The sequence below is a fragment of the Dunckerocampus dactyliophorus genome, chromosome 11 (genome assembly GCF_027744805.1).
Source record: "Dunckerocampus dactyliophorus isolate RoL2022-P2 chromosome 11, RoL_Ddac_1.1, whole genome shotgun sequence".
NCBI classification, from domain to species: Eukaryota; Metazoa; Chordata; class Actinopteri; order Syngnathiformes; family Syngnathidae; genus Dunckerocampus; species Dunckerocampus dactyliophorus.
This window is the reverse complement of record NC_072829.1, coordinates 7,019,949-7,042,595: the sequence shown is the minus strand read 5'-3', so window position 1 is coordinate 7,042,595 and position 22,647 is coordinate 7,019,949. Positions and strand designations below refer to the sequence as shown.

General features: G+C 41.7%; 1 protein-coding gene across 1 annotated transcript in view; it reads right to left on the bottom strand.

Annotated features, from left to right (window-relative positions):
- Positions 1-22,647, bottom strand: part of LOC129190394 (polycomb group RING finger protein 3) — a 44,812-nt gene extending 22,165 nt beyond the window's left edge. The window contains exons 1-2 of the mRNA XM_054793069.1: positions 22,525-22,647; positions 2,955-3,064 (exon numbers count right to left, since the gene is read on the bottom strand). Of these exons, the coding sequence (XP_054649044.1) occupies positions 2,955-2,969 (15 nt within the window). The 5' untranslated portion in view covers positions 2,970-3,064; positions 22,525-22,647. The remainder of the gene's footprint in view (positions 1-2,954; positions 3,065-22,524) is intronic.

The window sequence follows — 22,647 nt, the reverse complement described above, 5'->3', positions numbered from 1 at the left end:
TAAATGAACTAACTCAATGAACTACAATTCAAATACAAGGCATTGGAATTGTGAATGTAGTATTCTACATTGGCAACTACCATAAATCCGCTGTATAGGCCGCACCCACTAAATTTAGAGGAAAAAAACAGATTTGTTTTGTTGACTATAAGCCGTACATATCACATCATAAAATGGCATATCGTGGCACGCACAAGTCCGTGAGGACCAGGCAGCTCTTCATTTGACAGGAGCCAATCATGAGCTATGAAAAAACTCATGCGCTTGTCAACCCATTGGAAATTGCAGGAGGTCATTACTCGATATAATAGTCTGACTCACGGGGCTGTGCGACGAGTTTAGTGTTCTTTGTAAGATGACACCGCGTGTCACTGTTATGTTGTTATGCTGTTATATATAATGACCTCCTGTGATTATGTCAAGAGATTAGACTTTAGTCATAAATTATCCGCACCGCTGTATAAGCCGCAGGGTTCGAAGTTTAAGGAAAAAGTAGAAGCTTACACACCGGAAATTATGGTCAGTGTTCGGGAAGACAAGGGCCAGGCGTGATTGCCAGAAATTGTTGAAATTATCTCAGAACAGGCACAATAATAACATAATTATCATATTACTACCACAGGCCACTGGTGGGGCCATAACCCACAACAACTAAAACTCAACACTGAACCTACGACGTCACGTCCTGTCCTCCACACATCTGTCCGCCTCCCACTAAGGTCCTTTAGGGAACACATTTACTGTGACACACACGAACAGTCTTAAATGGCTTATTTACGCTTATCGTGTCTACTTTATTGGGGACTACATTGATGAGACAATAGCCACCGCGGGAAGTACGCTAGCCATAAAAAAACAACACGAACTGCTAACGTGCGAGTCTTTTATCTTATTAATGTCTAATGTCTTATTTTCGCGGATTACATCTACTATATTGGGTAATACAAATGTAATACAAATGTGGGTGCTGTTTAATGTCTGGGGGCTCTCATAATGTTAAAACCCGTATTTAGAAGATTGTAAACAGGTTTTCTGTGCCATAACTACAAAAATATTCCATTTATTAAGTTCGAATCCTACTTAGCGGAAATTCACAATTCACAGAAATTCACACCTGTAATCCGTTCCAGTCACCTAAAAATATTAAGATAAAATCCATTTTTATAAAGAATAATCGAATAGAAAAAAAGTTTTCACATGTAAATGCAAAATAATTATAAATGACGAATGGATGCCAGTTATTGTTGATGCGGATTTCCCGTACATCCTGGCGAGATGAAATTCATTGGTGTTTCTCACCCTCTTCAAATGCATCAAATTGCTGGCACTTGCCACTTTCTTTGGCCCCATGGTAGGTTATTTAGCAGTCGCACTTTAAAAAAATGCACAGACAGCAAAGCATAGGGTGCTTTGTTTGGGCACTTGGTTTCACGGACAGTACAGGGCGAACACACTACTTTGTTACACGCAATATTGTACGCAAATTTTAGCAAAACATTTCCATGAAAATGGAGTGGGGGCGTACAAAATCCGAGGTTTGACCGTAACAATAAACACAGGATGGTGAAGCGGGACTCGAGTTTTTCGACATAGTGGGGCCAGCTCAAGCGGGTTCTACTGTATTGGGCAGATGTGTCCAAAGTGCGGCACGAGGGCCATTTAAGGCATACAGCAGTTTTTTTATTGGCTCTCTGCACATTCTAAAAACACAATCAAACAAGAAAATTAAAAAAAACAGCAAAATGGAAGAAAAGATCATCAATTTAACAAGAATAAAGATGATATATTGAGAGAGTCGTTACGTGCCGCTGTGACTCTGCTTTGGCTGCTATGTTACTTTTGTTTTTTCTCTGTTCCGTTTGCTCCTTTGTTGCCCCTTGTTCTGACATTGTGCTTCTTGTTAGATTCTGGTTATCGGGCAGAGCTACGAGATGTGCCGCAGCTGCCCCTCATCGGTATCATCATCATCTTAAGCTCACCTGCGGCGACTGGATGGTACTTGGCTAGCCTCGTTCTATGCTGCCTACACCAGTTATGCTAGTTTGCGGTTACAGAGCGCTAGTTGTAGTTTTGCCGCACGTCTTGTAGCTCCTCTAGGCTGGCTTGGGCCCATTTTTTCACAATGCCCTTTTTTGTTCATGACATTTTTGGTGCAGTGACTATATATACAATATACTACCTCTGTCTCCTGCATATTGGGATCCACGGATTCGGTGTTGTACACCAAGACGTCACGTTTCAATAGTAAAGTTTTAATGTTAAGAGAAAAAAAAATTGTAAAGTTGAAATGTTCAAAGCAAAAAAAAGTCTTAATATGAGAAACAAACAAAGCATAGAATAAAGTTGCTATTTTTGGAAAATTAGGTTGGGAAAAAGTTATAAAATTATACTAATAAAGTCAAAATATTGTAAGAAGAATGTCATAACATTACGAGGAAAAATGTATAAGGAGAAAGTTGGAATATTTGTTTAAAAAAAGTGTAATCAAAGGAGAAAAATGTAATAATAATAGGATTTGTTGCCAAAAACATGACGCTGAGATAAATGCTGTTTTTTTCTTAAAATATTAAAAAATGGCTTTGTATATCTGCACTGGTTGGTTTAAAAATTTAAAGTGGCCCCTGCATCTTTTGATTTTTCAGTATGCCTCCCTCGGTGGAAAATGTTTGGACATCCCTCGTATAGGGTTATACCCTCCCTCCACAAGTACACATTAGCACATATGCTTACATCCAATAAGCATTCAACTTGATTACAAAATATGCTGAAAATCCAGCATTGGCTCTGTGTGTGTGTATATATACTGTATACATATTATGTGTATATATATTATGTGTGTGTACATATATACATATATAATGAGTCATTATTGTGCACAGTGTAGCTATGTAACACACACAGCATTCCATACATACATAAGTGTGCTGTGCAGTGTTCAAGTAGTCATGTCTTACCCCTAGTACCGCCATGCGTGGGCTGTGGATGTGGAGGCGTCCACGTCTCTTCCTGCGGGTGTGCAGCCAACTGCGTTAGCTCCGCATCATGGACAGCCTCTCATCAGAGCCTAGCCAGAAGAGAAACATTTCATCAAGTTTTCCTCTGCCTGAGAGAAGCATACACGCAAAGTCAAATGGAGTAGAGTGGTACCGAGTGTGTGAGTCACTTTGTGTGATTCAGTGTTGGACTGTAGGAGGCAGAAGACTGGCCAACACTCACCGGTGATTTTCTCTGCTGACAGTCTACTATTAGACAGGTTTGTAACATGGCAATGTCACTCCTTCACTGCACTGTAGTTTGCCTTTTCAACGTTAAAACGTTGCGAATGCGTCCCAACAGATTTGAGGCACCCTTCCATTGGTCAAAGATCCTCTCTAAGACATGAGCGTTCTGCTATTTTTAAGGACCTACTGCAAAAATGCTGGTCATTGATCCTTTTTATGACAGGGTAAGAGCTGTTTTTAAGCATAACTAGTAAAAGGCCTTCAATGTGACACGAAGGTTCTGCTGCTTTTAATGACCTACTGCAAAAACTCAAGTGAAAGATCCTCTATGTCAGTGGTCCCCAACCTTTTTGGACCCACGAACCGGCTCGTGCTCCAATTAAATTTGTGATCTCATTCATCTTATTACGGTAATTATGTATTGTGTACAACAAAGACGGGAACAATGTCAAATTAAAAGCACAAAATAAATACCACCCCCACCATTCACCAGTACAAGCCTGTTTTTCAGAGAGAAGATTATAATGTTGCTGTTTGTTTGATGTGTGTGGTAACAGGCAGTGTGTTCACACGAAATAACTTGAGGTTGTGCACCGACCAAATATGCACATTAGTACTCAATAAAACCATCAAACCTTACTTTAAAGGGATAGTTCGGATTTTTTTACATTAAGTTGTACGACATCCCCATCAGCAGTGTAGTGATCAACGGTGACTCGTCCCGGGAGCCGAGTTCTGGTTGGATTTCGGTGATGAGGAACGTAGTCCCGGCTAGTTAGCGGGGCCACTTAAATAAAGAGTGTGCCTTCTCAAAACAATGTGTTCATAAGAGTAATACATTTGCATCTTTTTTTGCGATGCAAAGTCACCGTTGATGCACTACAATGGACAATTTAGAGTCGCCAATTAACCAAACATGCATGTTTTTTAAATGTAGGAGGAAACTGGAGTACCTGGAGAAAACCCACGCACGCACGGGGAAAACATGCAAACTCCACACAGAGATGCCCAACGGAGATTCGAACCCAGGTCTTCCCGATCTCCTGACTGTGTGGCCAACATGCGGCCCCGTCATACAACTTCATGTCAGAAAATCCAAACTATCCGTTTAATGCTTTCCCACACAGCATCAGCATTTGGACCAAATATGAGGAGAAAGAAAAACAAGGAAAATACAGTCTATCTGCACAGCGTGGAAGAAAGTTAGCACACGCACACGTCTATGGGTCATTCAAGGACCGTCAAACAAAGTGGGAGGCACCCCTAGTTTCCGAAACACAGTGAAACAACATAAACATGCAAAAACTGATGGATTTCTAACAATTTTTTCAAAATTAAATAATGGCCCATATTTCCAAAACTGATATGCATTTACATAAAATATGATGTAAGCCCGGTGGTTGGGATCCCTGCTCTATAGGACAGAGTTGGGGTTAGGGCTGCTTTTAAGGATAACTACCGGTAGTAAACAATTTCAATGTGACCGGAGTGTTCTGCTGTTTTTAAAAGGAAAACTGCACTTCTTTGGGAATTTTGCCCAATCCTTATGTAAGACATGAACACATATCTTTCTCTTTTCTGGGCATTCTAACGATATAAAAACAGATAAAAAGAGGCAGCTCATTACTCCACGTAATGGGACACACCTATGCCGCCGACAAAGGCCGCTATTAAAACACGTCCAAAAACCTCGAACAAGGTTTTATGGTTTTATATACAGGCTGTGACCATGTAGTAACACGTACATTTATGATAACATGTAATACAGTATTTGGGCGTATTTTGGTCCTTTTAAGCATTACCCAAACTTCTTTCCTGGGCGCATTGATTTCACATAGCAACATGGAAACGAACACCTAGCGTTAACTTTTCCAAACTCAGAAATTCAAACACAGCAGCAGTGGTGGCATCTCGAATATGTAGCTTTAGCTTTTGGTCGTGGTCTGAGGAGTTGTGAGTGCCATGTTAATAATAATACCAATGTCGATGTAGCTTGGTTAATATGCACGTCCCTTTATACATAAATGAGGTGTTGTTGGCACAAGAGAAAGACGTGTTCAAGTCTCACATGAGGATTGTGGATGATGGGCAAAATTCCAAACAAATGCAGTTTTCCTTTAAGGACCTCCTGCAACAACATAGTAAAAGATCCTCTATATGTCAGGGTTAGGGTTAGGGCAGTAAAACTAGTAAAAAAATCTTAAACATGGAAGGAGCGCTCTGCTGTGTTTAAGAACTGCAAAAACGCAGGTGAAAATATCCTTTGTATGACATTACTCTGCTGTTTGTTGGAATCTGCAGCAAAGGGTGTTTGTAGCTTTCAAGTTTTGAACTGAACTTGCGGGCCAAGCGAGGGATGAATTTGGCCTGATACTGAATGAACCAGACTGACAGGATGTGCTCCCGTACAGCCAGCAAAGCAAGATCAAGGCCTGATAAGTCCCGAGTTCTGCCCACGTCTTCCAGTTCTAGTAGAAAGTGCAGGATGGGAATCGGTCACATCCCACCGGAAAGTCTTGTCTCTTAAGTTTGTCACGGTGTAATCTGGATGGGGAACGTGTGTAGCCGGGTGGGTCCAAATACACAGATTGGGTTCCAAGCAAAACTGTGACTAAAAATACAGTGGTTGCGCCCAGAATACAATAAAGAGTCAAAGTGTTTTAGCAGCCACACAGAGTCAAACGCGCACTCAAACACACTCGGGCGTCACAAAGAGCTCCTGTTGGCTCGCCTCTGGCCATTGGAGTGTTTGGCGTCAGTGTCATTTGGCGTCCAGCTGGAGACACGGACACTGAAGGCTTGTATGGTTGGCCCCGGGAGCAGGAGGAAGATGAGGAGGAGAGGCATCTTCCTCTTGCAGCTTGGCTTCAGAAACACACACACACTTCTGCCCAAGTGTAACTATTCACACAAACGATGGTGAATGTACACAGCTCGCCCACTGTGGGTCACACACTCACACAGCTATTGTCCTGTCTTAATTCTGTGTGAAGGCTCCTCCGTCCTGCAGCCCAAGCTTCACGCCACTGGAGAGAGCCCTCACACAATAGCAGGGGAAGACGTACACTTGAGTCCCTGACACCTACAGCGATCTTTTTATGAGCTTCTTCACACCGCTCATGTTGACAAACATTAAAAACAGTAAATAGTAGCATCAAAACAAACATTTCCAGGAAACTGTGGAGGATACAGGAATTTACTGTAACTACACACCCTTGTGCGGCCTCAGACTGGCTGACTGACGTCGACATAACTGAAATGGAAAACAAAACTAGCCAGTGTTCCCACTGTTCATTGAGAAGAGCGATACATGCATTCGCTCAAGTCACTAGATTTGTCGCTGGTCACTTTAAAAAAAAGTGATATACTTGCTAAATATAGCAACAAAGTTTTTCAACACTGATCCCTCTTGCTACATGTTCTTATTGTTTGACAGGCCAGGTGAGTATGAGTTGTTTTAAGAAGCAGAGTTAAAAATGCCATCAACACAGCAGTTGACTTTTCATTTGGTAAGAAAGTTAAGTATAGGCCTCACATCTTCTAGTCCATAACTGTAGTGTGTTCAAGAACCGCCGAACAAAGTGTGAAATCTTCATGCTTCATGAATTATCTATGGACAAAGACATTAACATGTACAGTAAACATTGTAACAGTGGGCTTTCTAATGGAGAAATCAAAGCAAAGAAATCATAGTCATCCCTTGCCATTTCGTGCTTAGAATTTCACTACTTCACTATCACGGTTTTTCAAAAATACCTTAATAAATAATACTGTTTCGTGGGTGAATACCTCAACTATATGCATATTTAAGCCAATTTTACAGGTTTTTTGCCTAAATTAAGCATTTTCAAGCGTAAAAATGACCAAATGAACTTTAAATATAAGGCTACGACATTCAGAATACTCACTCAAAGACGTAATGATATGTGGTCTTCTACACTGGGTGTCAGTAATGTTCCTGTAACGAGCCATACAAGCACCAGACTTGATCGGCGGAACAACAGGCTTTTATTGCAGGTTTGAATTACCTCACAACAAACACAATACAGGCTGAGACAAAACTCAACGCTGAACCCTCAACGTCACTTTTTGTCCGCGCCTCGCCGCCAGAACACAAGGAAGTTATTTATGTCTTAAATGCCTTATTTTCTCTTATTGTCTCAAGTCTTAAAGCCTCAAATAATGTTAACGACCTTCTAAATATAGTTGTTATCTGGTTTACTATGATGTAATTACAAAGATATTCGATTTGTAAATAAGGAATCCTACTTTGTGGAAAGTCGCTTATCACAGGAACCAGGTAACCGCGACAAAACAGGGTTTACTGCTCTTCTCAACAAGCAGCGGGTGCTGCTGTGGGCCTCTCCACAACCTACAAGCACTCACAGGGAGCTCAGTCTCGTTTGTGACATTCAAAAAACGATCGAGGTGATAGAGGAAAAGTTAATTTGCATTTCTAACATGTATTTGTTTTGCTATTCGTGGTTTTTACTCACGTTTTGTTGCCCACAATGTTAGCCCTCTCTCCTACAGCGTCCATTACAATTACATTCAAGAGCTTCATGGTCAATTACGCTAATTACACAATGATGTCTCAAGTTTAATAATCCTGCAGAGAGAAACTAATTCCTTACAAAGTGGAAGAATCATCATGGTACTGTTCATAACCCTCCACTAACTAGGAAGTGGTCTACAACCAAACACAAACATGACACAAGGTGCTGAGTGATGTGGTGTACTACTAGACTAGTAGCAAGGCCAATATAATGTTCTAATGCATTGCCAGCTAGCGGAATAAGACAACAACCTGACTTTAATGATGTTCAGTCACGTCCAGCTCAGATGGAAAGATCTTAATTGATGTTTTGATGAGGATGGACTGCTGCAGTCAAACTATCTTTTCCCGCTAGCTGCACATTTGCACTCGTGCTAAAAGCTTCGGGATTCCCACTGGGGCCGCTAGCAGAAAAATGTGTAGACAGACTAGAAAAGGAGTGTGGGAGCTTCAGCGCGTTGAAATTTTTGCATTGACGAATGGCCTCCTCCAACATTACAGAAGAGGCAGACGTCCACACACTGAAGACAAAACCATACTGAGGTTTTTTGCCCACCACCTCCTTGCGGAAAGAGAACTACAGTACAGGAATGATTAGTTTGTGCTGAGGAAACTAATGTCGGGTAATACTGGCCCTGTAGTTACTTGCTATCGCATCAAAACCAAAATTTGCGAGAACGCCCCACCCTAGTTAATAGAACTGGAAGTTAAAGTTACATTTGGCTCGCCTCAGAAAAAAAGTACAGCTGCCTTCAAGCATCAAAAAGCATTTCAACAAGCTGCTCCCTTATAGACGTGGACAAAGACAATGAGACCTTTAAATAAAAAGTGCAAAAGTACCTTTTTGATGATGTTCCATCAGTAGTGTGGGTACCTGGAGACAGTTTATGAGCACCAAACATGAGAAATCTATCATCTCACTCACTGTTTGCTCCACTTATGAGAGAAGAGGCGCTCACAGTTGCTTTTGAAGTTGCGGCTTTTCATGACATCATGAAGGAAAAGGGTCCTTTTTCATGTACAGTGGAACCTTTGTTAGCGTCATGAATTTATTCCAGAAGGTCCAACATCGCAACAGACGCTAACCGAATCAAGTTTTCCCATAAGAAATAATGTAAATCCAATTAATCCGTTCCAGAAAGCCAAAAATGTTAACACAAAACACGCTTTTATAGTTTTACATGCATAAAACAATTTGAAAAGCATATAAACATATAAATGATGAATGAAAGGGATAAATTAACATTTATGGTTACTTTTACCTTCATTGATGACGTGATTCTGGACGTGACTGAAAACAGGAAGGTGGCATTGGGTGATCTTGCTGCCACATCCATCGCGTCTTTGTGAACAGTCACGTCTTTGGTGAAAGTAAACTTAAAGGTTTATTTATCCCTTTCATTCGTCATTAACATGCATTTAGAATTGCGTTTGTGTTAACAATTTTGAGAATCGGCCGCTGATGACATCATAGACGGGAGACGTAACGTCCGGTTCCGGTTTCCATTTTGTTTAGCTAGCTACGAGGACGCTAACAAGGAAGGACGTTTTTTTTTTTATACATTAACACAGTTGGACTCACGTGGTGTATTAATAACATGAAAAGACACGTGTCATATTGTACACTAACTGGTGAATGCATGCAAGCAGGGGCAAAACTGTGGCATCAATTTTCAACGTTAACCGAGGTTTCACTGTATGTGCATCATACCGCCTTTGATCTGCCCGCCTGGTGAATGCGCCCACCACTGTCCAAAAAAGGCTTCACGACACATCTTCAAATAAAGCTGTGGGAGCTCTAACTGTCATCATTTTCTTTTAAAATGTGAGTGTAATGTTAGCACTTTAGCACACATAGATATGCTAGTGTTGCTAACATTTGTGTCCTCCTGTCCCACTCCAAACCGCACAAGTTATACAACTTTTGGGGGGGGAATTTAAAAGGAACCACTGTGTGTCACATGACGCTCATGGGACAGTGGCCACAACAATGACCCAGACAGTGCCAGTGGGGCGCCTACAAACAGGATGAGGGGTCATTTTTAGCACCTCTCTCTCACGCACACTCACACACGGACACCATCCTGATTCACGTTTCAAACAAGCATCTCAGGCTGCTGGAGAAGGAGACGTCAAAGAGCATCATGACATACGAGTACATCATATGTGACCACCTAGCCAGTGGACTCTGTCTTCCTGACATCGTGCATCAAGGTACCACTGACAGCCCTCGTGTCAACATTGTGTACTTTGTCTTGCTGCTCAGAGCACAAAAACATTACAACACACGATCAATAGCAACTGAAATGCTGCATGGACTGTTGTTCTCAACTGACTGGTGCGCTGTCTCACATGGCCACAGACACCATCAGTCTTGATTCTTCATCTTAGCCAGACATTGTGGACAATTGTGCGCTAGTGTTTGCTTTGTGGGAACACTTTGGGGAAGACACTTTTCTGTTCCCTGTGAACAAAGCAAGGTCCGCTTGGAGGGCTTTAATGTAAGAAGTAAAACAACCTCTGTCCTCACAAATGGCCAGAAATTCCCACAGACATACTCCAATATTTGAACAACTTCGATGTACGTCTCTGAGACCTTCACCACTGAAGGCGGGTAAATCCCAGCTAACTACCTGTCACCTTTTTCTTCCACCTGCTGTGCTGCTGAAGTGCTAAGGTCAGAGTGGATGTCCTCTCTAAAAGCTCTTGACCTAGTGACGTCTGGAATAGTGACACCCGAGACGGGGCAGGCGGGGGGTGTCACTACAGGTCAAAACACTTCAATGGTGCTAGGAGAGTGCAGACAAGAAACGTGGCAGGAAAATAATGAAGGAAAGTAAAAGCAACATCTTGTATTGTTCATCCCCCTTTGTCTTAAGGCTTAATATTTTAATTATTTTGTCTATAAAACAGTTTTTTTACATTTAGAAGTGAGCATAATATCTTGTCAAGGGGCAATACTATATAAAGTAAACCTGTATATACTTCATAGAGTAGTCACTGCATGGCTTGCATCGTTACTATACACAGAAAATGAGTGAACACACAGACATTATTATCTAAATATCTGGCAACACAAGCTGTGTCCTTGATGTGAGCACCATTGTTATCTAGCACTGCTTCAATCACGCTGGTCAGGGAATTCACCAGAGCTACACAGGTTGCGCGCCTAATCTCCTAAACCTTCCTTCCTTCTGCTTGAAGATGCTCTACTGGTGCTCAAATGGGTTCCGGTCTAGAAGGCGTGTCACCTTCAGCTTCCTCAGCAAGGCCCCTGACCATCTTGGAGACGAGTTTGGGTTTCTTATCATGTTGGAAAACACAAGGGAGAGGATCATGCTGTATTTCACAGTCATCTTTCCTTCTATTAACCGCAGCTCTGCATGCCGGCAGCACTTGTGCAGCCCCAGACTATGACCCAACCACCACAATGCTTGACTGTAAGCAAAACACAATTATCTTGCTACACACTTGAGTCGGACGTGGCTCTTAAGACATTTTTTTTTAGTAAAAGCCCATAGATGGGTGAGTCTCATGGGGAGAACCCAGACCTCAAACCCATGAAACACCTTTGGGATGAACTACAACAGACCTCCAAAAGCACCAGGTTTCTTGCAATTCTTCCACGGCAATTGAATTATTTTCTGTGTGAGGCAACATGTCAACGTACGGGTTTTTCTATACTATTCTTTTTTTTACATGTTGCCCCTCAGTGAACTACAGTGCCCTCGATACCGGCAGCATTCCTGCAGCTCCATGCCGACCGTGATGCTACCAGGACACAGTGATCTTGCTATTCACTTCAGTCAATAATGGCTGTGTGTTGACTCATTTTCAACCGTACAAGCTGTACACTGACACAACAGTAAGGCAAGGAAAGGCAAGGCAAGGCAAGTTAAGAGCATAATTTGTACACAAGGTAATATACAAGGTATTTGAAAGTGCTAATAACAGTAGTTATTGCATGTTAATATGGCTCAGAATCTGCCTTTGCTACCTCAAAATGAAGGCCCAAATATAACTCCATAGATGTGCACCAAAAAATCTTCGAGCTGCAGTGACACGGCTCGTTAGGGCTGACTTTTGTGATGCACTGATCAGGCCCTCTCTACTCAACCACCATAGCTCGTCCACGAGAGAGAAAATACAAATATAAGGCATTCAGAAGACATAATATGTAGTGTAATATCTGTGAGCTATTGTGTGCGCCTTTGAGGAGTGACGTGGGAAGTGACGTGTGTGACGTCAGCTCGCTAGAGTTGGCCGTGTTTAGCTGAGTGTTAGCTGTGTGGAGGGTGCGGGTGACTGGCATGAGCTGTGGCTGACAGCAGCTCCTGTGTGAATGTTCACTGCATAGGTGTTCTCTGCTTTTAATAAAGTGACTGAAGAGCATCATGAGTCTCTGCTTAACCACAGTGGCATTACAGTAGTATTCTACACTGGTCACTAGATGTCAGTAACGTTACATCGATGAGACAATAGCCACTGCAGGAAGTACGCTGTCAATGCTAACGTGTCAGTCTATGTTATGTCTCATATATGTCTAATATGTCATATTCTCTATTATTATACCTACTATATTGGGTAATACAAGTGTAAAAGTGACAATAGAGGTGTTATTTCCTGTCCAGAGGGATCTAATAATGTTAAAACCGCATTTTGAAGGTCATAAACAGGCTTTCTATGCTCTAACTACAAAAATATTCCATTTGTAAAGAAGGAATCCTACTTCGCAGAAATGTGCTTATCACTGTCGGGTCTGGAACCAGTTAACCGCAACAAATGAGGGATTACTATATATGAACTCCTAACAGTATAAAATATACTGTAAACATTTTTCAAGTAGGACATAAAAACAAAAGATCTCCAACCATCCACAGTTAATGCAACTCTTTGGGGTCCTATTTAGTGAGCCAGAAATGGCCATTTTAACTTTCTCATACAGACCGGGTATTTCTTTGTCTGCAAATAACTTTCTATTGGGAATTTTGTACCAAGGCTCCTATACATGAAGCATGCCTCGTTCTCCATCATGACGCAAGGCTGAATGTCTTTACAGATAAAGTAGGCTATAGCATCCGTTATGGCTTCGTTGCAAGTGGAATTAATGGCCAGTTTCCGCTGAGAAAGCATGAAATCCTCGGCTCACCATGTTTGGAGTTAAAGCGAGGAGGGTCTGCCACTGAAGCCGGTGAACTGACAGGCGTCTCACTCTCGATGCTGATTCCATGTCGGCGTTTCAAATGAGTTATAAGGTTAGTCATATTTGACAGCAGCGTGGCACATTTTGCAAATCCAGTTTGTTTTATCAAGCTGCCTGTGTCTCTTCTTGTACAATCCAAAGTGTTGCCTAACCTTAGATTTGAAGTGTGGGGTTAAATGTAATGGCCGCGACACACGGAAGGCGATATCGCGCGTGATGTCCGCGCGTGTCATCATGCACACGCTGGCTTGCGACGCAATCCCAGAAAGTGCCAGAGTAAACATATCTGGTAAGTTTACATTCATTTTACACTGACATTTATGTAAGTTTATCTTCAATACTAGCAGGATCCGGTACTAGGAAGAGTACTCGATCAACAGAGGCCGCTTTTCCTCCTCTGAACTACTTTGATATCCCCAAATTCCCTCCACATCTGACAGCCAATCAAAACTGTGGGAGACTCGTACAATTCGCTCTGGATGTGAACAGTAGCTCACGGGTGTCGCTGCTCATAGACGCTCGTCGCCTCCTGTGTGATTGGCGGAACTCATTGTCGATGAGTTCCGCTAATCGCAGTCATTTGTAGCCTCCCGTATGTGGCGACCATAACAGTTATAGCCATGCCTGCCTTGTTGTTGTATGTTGTTACCTATGGGGCAAGTTTTAAATACAATTTTGGTAATTTTTTGTTAAAATACATCAAAACCAAATTTAATCGATACAAAATGCAAAGATATTAAGTTGGTCTACCGATGCAGCACGATGCAAACCGGTGAATCTTCCTATCCCTACTCAAGTATGTCCAAGTTTACCTTCATATAGTACTGTCCCTTGAGAGGATACACTGTAATAAAACCGCATGCTGAAATGTGGGGGCTGTACACACTATTGTGAGATACCAAGGCCTTTTTGTTGGACACCTCACACACACACACACACACACACACACACACATAAAGACACACACAGACAGTGATGACAATTATTAGCCGATCAGCAAGCGAGCAAGTAATTAAGTTCTCATTTGGCCGGCTGACGCTTCTTTGCAGAGATTTTCCGGGTTCATTAAAGTGACAAAGGTGCTAAATAGAAGCGGAAACGCTCCATTACGGACGTTATCGTTGGCCTAAAACCTTTTGCTGACCTTTCATCACACATTGTTGCTTCTCCTATAGGAGACAGACTGTCTAGATTAGAGGTGTTCAAATATCTTCCACTGAGGGCCACATACAGAAAAACTAAGAGATGCCAGCGGCCACTTACACATGTTGTGCATTAAAGACACTAAAAACAATATTAGTTTTTTTTTTTTTATAAAATATAAGGCAGAGGCCATGGGGTCGCACTTTGGACACCCCTGGTCTAGAAACATTTTGCTGAAAGATCAGTGTGGTTTGTTGCCATTGTTGTCTCTCAGGTTGGCAGTGATAAGATGCTGTTTTAGTCGATTAGCACATCACAAACGTCAGCAGGCAAACTTGCAACACACTCTTATCCATCTATTTATTGGCGTCCATGACACTGTGCTTGTGCAACAGGACATTGAGTTATTTTTTTATTTAAAAAAAAACAACAACAATCTTAAATCTTATTGCTTAATTAAATAAACAAGCGACAACCTGATAGATGCTGAAAAAAATGTGGGAATGATGCAACTATGAACGCAATATGACAGATATCCATGTAGCACATGTAAATGACATACCAGAGAGGTAACAAATGCATATAAATGTAAATGATTAATATGTACGATATTTGCATTCATTTCTGCATTTCTGTTAAAGATTTGTCGGAAAGATTTCTTTGAGACAATCTGACACATTTTGCGTAGACGTTATTTCAATGTAGACGCTATGTGGAGACACCAGTGTCCTTCCTGACTTAAGCAAGTAAACACTACATTTGTGTTTTCACTATTTTGGATGGGAGAAATTGATTGCAAATTCCAAGACAAAAGATTTCCTTGAAAATGGAAACCAACGCAATTTTTCCCGTAGGTAATCCAAATTAATCTGCTCCAGACACCCAAAAATACTAACAAAAATTTTATACAGAATAATTATAGTTTTAAAAACATTAGAAAACATTGCAAAATAATTCTAAATGATGAATGGATGCAACTTATTGTTGATGCAGAATTCTTATTCATCCTGGCCAGAATGAATTCAATCATGTTTCTCACCTTCTTTATCAAAATGCTGGGACTCGAAACTTTCTTTGGCCCCATGGCGGGTTATTCAGCAGTCGCACTCAAAAAAAGATGCATGGTGTCAGCAAAGCATAGGGTGCTTTGTTTGGGGACTCAGTTTCGCCGAACGATACAGTGCAGCGCAAACGCACTAGTCTTATGTGCAATATTGTACAAAAACCGAGGCAAAATTTTGGTCAACATTTTCGAGGAAAACATACAAAAAAAAATATACATAAACATACAAAAACTGGGGTGAACGAAAAATGACTTATATCCAATATCCAATTCTTTTTTTCTGTTTGCTGAAAACCATTATCACGTAAACGGTTGACGGGGGCGTGTCCCTGTGCAGCTCTCTGTGTGAGGGTGGGGGGGCTGAAGCTGACCCCAACCCGAGAGTCAGCGTGGTCTGCGGAGTAGACTGGAATCCGAGAGTTTCGACCAAGAGGAGAAGAATGCTGTTCGGACATCGCTCTCACTCTATCACAATCCAAGAGTTTCGACCAAAAGAAGAAGAATGCAGATCGAACATCGCTCTCACTCTATCGCGTTTTATCAAAAATGAATATATAAATATTGCCATTTCATGGCCTAATATGTAGTGTGTAGTGCCTATATGCAGTATTCTGGTCACTCGTCGTCGTCATTGTAATGTTACAATGATGAGACAGTTGAGACACATTATCTTAACACTGCATGTAGTTGGACATGGCCTGTCTGACATGACATAGTAAAATTAAGTTCGCCTCCCATTCCATGTGGAAGTGGTAAGTTTTTGGCTTCTTAGTTTGTCCTTCTTCCCCTCACCGTTTGAAACCCTTTCTTACATTTAGAATAAATATCTTGGAAGCTAGCTAATTAGCTCGGTAGCATTCTGTGCTTAAGGCGACGGCTGTCTCTCGCGCCCCTTCAGTGATCCCGTAGCCTGCCCATAAGAGTTGCGCAATGTGGTGTAAACAAAGCATAATAGGGGTGTGAAAGTGGCTATGACGGGTGTCATATCATGTCTGCAGGACTCTAATAATGGTAAAAACTGTATTTATAAAGTCATAAACAGGTTGTCTATGCTCGCGGTCGGGTCTGGAAGCAATTAACCGTGATCAACAAGGTACAACTGTACACAACTCAGACACTGTTTTCAATAACTACATTTCTGTTTCCACTCCCTCATATGCCTCAACAGGATGAAGTTCCCCCATATTGAGTACAAAGAGCAACAGAGCGATTGACTTCCACTCATCATCTCCAATCAGTTGCGTTCTTATGGAGCATCAAAAGGAAGCTGCATTGAGGAGGAGAGCGTGACAACAGACGCGAGGATGTGGGCAGATTCTCCAGACTACAGTAGCTTCCCTTGTAGGCGAGACATTCTCCATTTAGGAAAGCGTCCAAAACCATGCGCTTGTTTATCAAACACTCCTATGATGCTGTGGGGCAGATTAAACTGCAAACACACTATTCCTGTGTCTCCATTTGCACCCTTCTGTACTTATACTTAGTCTTTTGAGTGCATAAGTGCGTAATAACCCGGGTGTTTCACTCAAAACTATCAAAATGATGAGTGTGCAGTGCTGCACACTTAACACCGTCAATAGTTGCCATCTCGTGTAAGTAGCGGAAGGGGAGGGACTACCAGACCTTTCTTTCCATACTTGAAAAGGAGAGAAACAAACACTACAGTGTTTCCCACAGGACTGCAATCTATTTGTGACGGTGGTGGGTTGCAGGGAGAGTTATGCAATGACGTAATCATCAAATTTGCATAATTGCCCAAATTGGCATGAGCATAAAAGAGAGTAAATAACATGAAAAGCAAAACAACTACCGTATATTTAGAAAGCAGCGGTGCACATACATTTGGATGACTCAACTTGACTTCAAAAACTTCCAAGTCGACTTGAACTTTGACATCAGTGATTCAGGACTTGGCTCGGACTTTAGTCTGATGACTTGAAAATACATTTTCAGTCAGTGTGTTGAGTAAAATGTGTCCCCATTTAAGTATTCAACTAACGTGACCATTATTATGTCATTTCCAGCAAGACACCAAAGTTCCCAACAGAATCTGCCTCATTGAATGCATCTATTAACATCCAATCAGGTTGAAGAACACACAAGGGTGTGGCAGACTGCTGGAGAGTGGCAGTGATTAACACCAGGATGTGTCACCATGCTACCAAGAAGAATTTCATTTGCATTTGCCAATTAGAAGGTCATGGTATTTTATTTGGTAAAAACTTAATGCTTATGACGTGTAAGGACTTGAAAATTTCAAGTCTATGGCTTCTAACTTAAATCGACCTGTCTTGTCTTGACCTGAGACTTGCACGTCTTGACTTGAGACTTGGGATTGAACACTTGAGACTTGCAAAACACTGACGTTCTCCCACTTTTGTTAGGCCAAATCAACTTTCTCCTGTCGCTCCTTTTTGCTTTTGTTTTTTTTCCACCATCAAGACGTGCTTTAACATGGGGGAGGTGTACACAGCAGCACTCGCTGCTCGTTGAGAAGACAGATACCTGCTTTGATGTCAGAGTCACCAAAAGTCTTGTGACTAGATTTGTCACATGTAGAGAGTATCTAGGGTGGTCGGATTATCTCGAAATTGGCAACGCCGATCCCTCCTTTTCAGTTTTCTTATCATCTGGCAGACCAGGTGTGCTATACTGTGTTTATGAGGGCGAAAAGGTCCAAATTTTATCTGATGTGTGGGAAACACTTTACTAATCAATAATATTCATTTTTTTCATTCTTGTAAAATGGAAAGAGAGAGAGAAAATCTGGCAGATATTTTATGGGGTGATCCAAATGTTGGAGATAATGCTTCATCAAGTGGTTACAGTTTTTAACTAAAAAGGAGAAAAGAACCGAGTAAATCAAATAAACATTTTCGGTACAGATTATCGCTAACCAATTTGGGACTAATTCAAGTGCACTGATGGAAGTAGACACTGCACCTCTTCTTTGAAATTGGTAATAATTCTGATTATTTAGAGCAGTTATCCTGAAACAAGCCAACACGAATCAGTAAGCCTGCAAACAAATTCATTTTCATGTGTAGTCTTATGCAACATGTGTCGCATGAAAGTGTAGCTAACTAACGGTAGTCAGCAGGCCAAGAAGAAAGTAAGTTTTAGTTCATGCACTGAGCGTCTTTAAAAAAAAAAAAAAAAAGAAAACCTCAAAACTTTAAATTCATTTCCATCATATGAAATAATAGCAATAGTGGCGTTGCTCAGTCATAGATAAACATGCCTAGAGCACAGAAAGGCTGCAGTTGGATAGAACCAGGATGCAAGCAAAGAATACTTCAAAATAATTCAACATTGACATGTGGAGACATTTGGCAACTACACAATCATGTTTTGAAGTCAGTGGTGTCCTTCAATTTACGGAGGTTGCTGAAGTTAGCTTATCGTCATTCACTATGTTTACATGCAGTCAATATTCGGGTTAAGGTCAATATTCCGGTTTCTGAAACATAACTTGTTTACATGCGTGACATGGAAGGGAAAAAAACCGCACAGACAATGTTGCGACGCTTGGAAATAAATCATGACGCAATGCGCTTAATTTCCGCTTCTTCCTGTATTCAACTGTATACAAAAACAACAACACCGGCACAGCGGATAATGAACGCCTTTGATGAGATTTGGTGCTGGTATTGACCCACCACCAGTACTTGACACTATTCTGTCTGACTTTCTTCATTAATGGAAGGCGAGAACGTGAAGAAATAGGAAATGGAGCTGGCGCTGTGCCATCCATACCCATGCTACATCCACAAGAGGTGCGGTCGTGCAAACCCTTCTTCGCGGAACTTCTTGCTCACCTTCAGATAGATTGCGCTATCATAGCACTTTCTACCATCAATAAAAGACATAACGATTCCTGTCTTTCACCACACAAGGAGGCTTGTTTCCTCCTTGCTCCGAAAGTGTGGGGTTTTGCGTGTCGCCACATTTACAAGTACTTCCTGTCAAAAACACAAGATTATTTTTCAATAGAACATGCGCAGAACACAAATTGTTCCTTTCGATCGCAATATCCGGAAAAGTATATACATCACCCAATGTTGGGGTTAGAAAAGGAGTAATCCAGGGGTTTATCTGGTGTCAAAACATGTTGACAATATTGTTTAGCGTTAGTTTTGCGGGACAATAAACATTTCAAAATGCACCTGAATTGTTTTGCAACGCGGTTAAATAAAAATGTTTGTCCAGTCATATTTTTTCATTGTACTTTTCTCAAAAATAATGTTAAAAGTCTCGTTCTCGTGGACCCAATCTCGTACATCGTCCCGTCTCATGACACCCCGAGTCAGTACACTTCAGTACGTAGTGGGTACTCAGTTCCTGAGTACAGAAATTTTGACAGTGTACTCCTGTCGCAAATCCATTGTCATTGTGCACAGAATATGATCATCACAATTTTAACCAGCTTCTTCTCTCCTTTTTAATGGTGAATTGCAACCACTCAACAGCGCATGTATCTGTCATTCAAAGAGTGTGTTTAATAGTGTTATATTGTTGTCATTATCATCTTCCTCTTTGGCTTTGTGTTTCAGGTCTGAATTATTCTACTTGATGTTTTGGCTCAAATTCCAAATGGTTTTCTCGCTGAACTCTTTTAAGTTGTAAGAGTTCAGTGTATATTTCCAAAACGTTTGTGCAATCATGACCACATGAGACTTTTTAATGTGTTTAATGCTGCTAAATTAAAAACGCATAAAACCCAGTAGGGATGATGTAGTATACTGGACATGCACGCACCTGTATCTATATCAGCTTTTAACCAAAGAGGATGTTTTATGTCATATACTGTATGTCCAATATGTTCATATTAGGTTGCATGAACACCACTACAAACAAAGCCTTTATTGCAACATGACTTTAATGCTCAGCATGTGTCACTATTGTAAAAAAAGGTTTATAATATTTTGATCCTGTCATGGAGCTAAATAAGGCAAGCAGAATAATACACATTTGGGTCGTGTCTCAAATGCAGTACACTACATATGTATTCTGCGTACACTGTGTGCTTAATTCCTTAGTGCGCAAATTGCGTCGTGCTGTCCCACAGCGGTGACTGTTGTTGCGCACTTACCAAAAATAATTGCAATATTTACCCGCTTCTTTCTCTCCTGTTGACTACTTTCCACAGGTTGGCTCCTCAGTCACCATTATTTTGTTACATAGCCAAGATGGCGACTGTTGAGGGTAGAGATGGGGTTGATCCGATTCCAATACCCACGTAATTCATGTAGTGGAAACTTCCGATAACAACTGTGGAGATGTCCCAACCATGCACCATATCTGTGCTGTAATGTTGTCAGCAAATGAAGCCAAAAGTGGCTCAGGGAATCTGTGAAGCCATTAACTATCATTTTGCATTGGCTGTCGTTAGCTGAGCGTTGTCGATACTGTTCTGTACACGTTTACGTACATAACTTGACTCAGAAAACTGAGAAAATGGCCCACGGAACCATTCATTTGAAACGTACGGGATGCTGCGGCCAAAGTATACCTACTGTCAGCCTGGATGTCTTCGCAGATTAATACGATGGAGGACAGGGGGGAAAAGTGCAGCAACGTCCTCACACTTCAAACACAGAAAAGATTGGAATAACGGGAAAATGCTGCAATCTTTGGGTATAAATTATGCAGTAACTTATTGTTGATGATCAGTGGATGAAATATGTTGCTTCATACTGTTAAATTTGGCATAACCTATGACATTATTGTAGAGCTGTTACAGTCAATTGTTGATGACTGCAAGCTGCATCAAGCCTTTGTTTGTTGTCTTTTTATTTCTTTGTAGTCGAGATGATGTCTCTTCGATTTGCCCACTTCTCCTTAATGTCTTTGACAACAAGTGCTTTGGCTTCCTCCGATCCTCCATTTAACTTGAACCTTGATTTTTCCCCTGCTTCCTAAAGTCGTGTGCTTTCTCAGCGATGTCACCATTGCATTTTGTCAGATGCTCATTGGTGTAGACGTTTGTTCCCTTCAGCTTGCTTTGCAATGCCATCTTGTTTTTTTATGTTGCTGAACTTTATGATAATGATGACAGGTGTGGTGCTGTTGCGCGTGCCAGACATTAGAATGCATGTACCCATGCTGCTGACATCAACCACCTTTGATTTCAGAAAGTTGGCCACCTGTTGCACTGTTGAAGCAACATCATCTTGTTCTCTTTTATAAATACAAAAGAAAAATACTGCAAATGCCAAAAACACACACACAATCCATAAAACAAATGCTGCAAGTTCACGGAACACAGCAAAAATTGCCAGGCCTTACCAGAGAAGCCACACTTGATGGATGTCATGACATGAGCGGGACACCCAGAAGAAAGTTGACTGACTTCTGAAGAGGCGTATTGAAAAGGTACATTTTTATTTAAATCTTTGTTAAACACTTGGCCCCTAACCCTATGCAATGTTATAAAACAACCAGTAATGTAGCTAATGTTAGCATAGCATTGGTGTCACTCACCTGACAGCCTGGCAAAGTTGTGTTTTGTTCCGTAAAAGCAGTTGTTTTCGTGGTTTATATGTGGGTTTTGGCATTTTGAGCCTTTTTCTTTTGATTTGCAGCGTTGATGTTATTGGAGCATTTCATTCATTTCCCAATGCATTTGTGGATCTTTTCTAGTTTGGAGGGTTTGAACGTTGCCCCCCTCGGCCACCGTAGGTGAACACACTAAAAAACACAATGCAGATGGACCTCATCCAATTAAATAAATACCAAAACTGAACAGACTTGTTGGCTGCTCTGCATGCACACCCCCACGCACAATGTCACAGTCTGCAGCAGCAGTCTCGACCACATCCACCCTCATGACAAAACAACACAAAAAAGGGGGAAGCAGCAACTTTCCCCCCCCAACATTTAATCCAGACCTCATGTAGGTCCTCCCCACAACAATATCACAACTTTGGAGACTTAATCTTTGAGGGATTGGCCTCAAGGAGGACCAAAGAAGATGAAGAAGAGGAGGTGTTTGACCAGGGAAGCGTAAGACGAGACATGAAGACAAGACAGGCTCAGCTTCGGGGCGGACAACCGCGTGCATCCCGGCCAGCCTCCAGCCTGCCTTTCCCCTTAAAACACCCCCAACGCCGGTGTGAAACTGCAGGGCCGGGCACCGCCATACACCACTCACACACACAAACAAACAAGCACGCGCGCACGCACGCACACACATTCAACAACACGTATAGATAGCATGCCCCGTAGCAGCCAGCGGAAAGAGACATGCTAAAAAACGAGGAGGAGGGGGCCACCAACCGGCACCCGAAACCGGCCACCGAAGCACCGAGGGCTGCCTTGTCCAAGTGCGAGAACTGACCTGTTTGAGAGCGCCGGAGTCAGCTGGATATTGGGTCGGATCCGAGTTTAAATCCACTAGCAGTACAACAAAGAGGCGAAAATGACCGAGCGGCCGCGGAACAGGCCGAAGCAGCGCTCCCGG